At 41.7% G+C, this 2,969-nt stretch overlaps 1 protein-coding gene across 1 annotated transcript; it reads right to left on the reverse strand.

Moving 5' to 3' along the window:
- Nucleotides 1-852: 852 nt before the first annotated feature.
- On the reverse strand, nt 853-2,070 carry hspb9 (heat shock protein, alpha-crystallin-related, 9). The gene is made up of 2 exons (XM_063470945.1): nt 1,850-2,070; nt 853-1,315 (listed from the first exon to the last, which is right to left on the reverse strand). Exons 1-2 carry the CDS (start codon nt 2,068-2,070, stop codon nt 853-855), a joined length of 684 nt encoding a protein of 227 aa, XP_063327015.1.
- Nucleotides 2,071-2,969: the final 899 nt, after the last annotated feature.

Here is a 2,969-nt window from a genome sequence, read left to right on the forward strand (position 1 = left end):
ACTCATAAAATGTTAAACTGCTCCTTTTGTTTGTCACCAGCTCCAGCACGCCGGCAAATAACTTCGCCCCAGGAAACCAAATGTCACTTGAACCTTTTAAGGGTACTAATTCAGCCACCTTAGGGGAGTTAATGCCAGCTTTTAGGATTCTTCTTGTTCTCTTCCTCCATCTGTGTCTGCTGACTTCTTTTTACTCCTTCATTCTCCTCGTGTGAGTAGGCTGTTGGCACCATCATGTGGTCATAGTAGTCCTCAGCAAAAGCCAATTTTATATGATATTATTTTCCATTTGACACTTTATTTCATTTTTACAGTTGATACAAATTGCACATTGTTATAAAATAAAAAGTTGTCTTTATCTAATAATTGTAAACATTACTCATTGTAGAGTCTTTTTGTTGTGGAAGGGTGTGTATAAATAAATTCATCAAAAATGTGCTTTTGTTCAGGCTGTGTGTGTGTGTGTGTGTGTGTGTGTGTGTGTGTGTGTGTGTGTGTGTGTGTGTGTGTGTGTGTGTGTGTGTGTACGGGTTCGTACTATCCTGGTGGGGACCAAAATCTGACTTTTACTATCCTGGTGGGGACTTTCTGCACCGTGGGGACCAAAATCCAGGTCCCCTCGGGGTTGAAAGCAATTTTCACACTCAAAATGCGGTTTTACTGTCAGGGTTACAATTAGGTTATGGTTAGGTTTATGGTAAGGGTTAGGGTTAGGCATTCATTTTTAATGGTTAGGGTTAGGGTAAGGGGCTAGGGAAAGCATTATGTCAATGGGATGTCCCCACGAGGATAGCAAACCAGACATGTGTGTGTGTGTGTGTGTGTGTGTGTGTGTTGGGGGGCACATATGCACTAGTCTCTTTGTTCTTCCTCTGTGTCGTCCTTTTTGATGGGAAACTCCAGCGATGTCCTGAAACGAATGGGTACCTGGCGTTCCTCTCCAGCTGTTTGCTTAGCCACAGGGGCATGGATACGCAGCTGTCCGTTATCCATCAGGGAACAAGAGAGGCCGGACAGATCCAGGTGAGGAGGCAGGTCGATCTTCTGGGCGAACCCTGCCTGAGAAGATGCAGAGGAGCAGAAGGACGCACAGGAGGATGAGGAAGAGCAGGACTGGCTCTCTTCTGCTCCGGCCTCCTTCATGGCAACGACTGCCAGACACCGGCCTTCCAGCTTGACAGTGATGTCACTGGGGGCATAACCGCGAGCATCTAGTGTCACCAGGAGGTCACCGTTGTTTTCATTAACTGGCTGTACTTCCTTGAGGGTCTCTGTAGTGGAAAGCTCTCTCTGCTGCTCTTCATCATCACTCAGCCTGAAAGTGAATCAGTATTAGAAATCATTTCTCCATCATTGCTCCAGACCCACAAAGGCTGTTAACCTTTTTATAGTTGTGTTTGGGTTCTGCTAATGCTTGCCTTATTTATTGTTATTATCATCATCGTATCTTTTTCTTGTCTTTTCTTTTCTTTTTCTTTTTTTTACAGAATTTTAAATTTTTTATAAAACCCAAAATGTTTGAATGTCTAAACTGATCACTGACAACCCAACTAAGCTTAAGCTTAAGATAGGAGTAGATTTTAGGTAGCATTCTACCCTTTTAATAGATTCTTTACCTGTTTAGAAAAGCCAAATAAAATATCTTTTAGTAGAAAATCTGATGCCAAAAATGTACAAGACTTCATTACCACTTTTAACATTTTAGTATTTATCATGTGGCTAAAACATACCATAACTCTAGGCAGATCAGTGGTGATCTTATGGATGGTTAAGTTAAAACCAAATCTGTAGGTTTGAACAAACACCAAATCAGGTATATCCACTAGTAAAATTGGGCTACTGTACATACCGCTTCAATGTGTTAGACATTAGGGGCATCTGGTTGAAGTTGAGCAGCTGGGGCCCATCATAGAGCTGGCTCAGGAGGCTGTCTGCTAGTTTGGCTCTCCGGTTGAAGAAGTCTCGCTGGAGAGAAGACAGGGCTTCAATATTGAGAGGCCACAGCACCTGTTCATGACTGAAGAAAGGGTCATCGCCAAACAAGCTGGTCAAGGCTGCGTGCTGGGACATGATGTCAGTGTTGTTCTGATTGCAGGTTCCTGCCTCTGACTAGATATCTTCAGGGTCCAGTGAGAACTGAAAGCTTCCTCAGTTTTTCCGTATTGACTCTTCTCTTAGTTTGGGAATCTGCACGGCAGTCCTTTATATACCCCAGCTGCTCTGTCCCGGCCCTCCCACCGTGCTATTTAAGCTCTATGAGCTCAGTGCTGCTTGCTAACATGTGCCAGTGAAGTCAGGAATGCACTGCCATTAATCAAAAAGCTAAAGACAACACATGGTCATAGCCTGTTTGGATTTGTATGCACAAGGCCATGATACTGCTGGAGAAAATATGCTGATTTGTCATTCCTCATAAGTGACCCAGACTGAGACTTTGAAAGTGTGCTGTCTCACTGAGAGTATGTGGGATGAAGTAAATAATGACACAACACTTTTTAAAAGACTTTATTCACCTCTATGTTAAAAGCAAACACAAAATTCTAATATTTCTTTTTTACTATGAGCAAAATGAATTTCTGCCTAGTAACTAAATTAACTTAAAGTTACTATTTTCTGAAAGCACTACAGTGTGCTGAATTTTAAACACTTGTTAAGGACATCAGAGTAAACTGAATAGCATGCCATTAGCTGCATTTAACTGACTTAGCTTGTAAATTACAGTTACCCTTAGATTAAAAAAAAGTATATTTATTTGTAGAATATGTCCACAGTCACACATTCAAACATTTAATGTTTGAATGTGTGACTGTGGACATATTTAATGTTTGAATGTGGCCAATAACACCAGCAAAGACCTTCACGTGGCTTGGCTGGCAGAGGTGATCAGTGAACAGACACCATAGGAACTTTGGATTCATGAATTGTGGTTGACAGAAAACATTCCTGCATAAACATTTTCTAAATTGTTC

Source organism: Pelmatolapia mariae, linkage group LG4 (genome assembly GCF_036321145.2).
Source record: "Pelmatolapia mariae isolate MD_Pm_ZW linkage group LG4, Pm_UMD_F_2, whole genome shotgun sequence".
Classification (NCBI taxonomy): domain Eukaryota; kingdom Metazoa; phylum Chordata; class Actinopteri; order Cichliformes; family Cichlidae; genus Pelmatolapia; species Pelmatolapia mariae.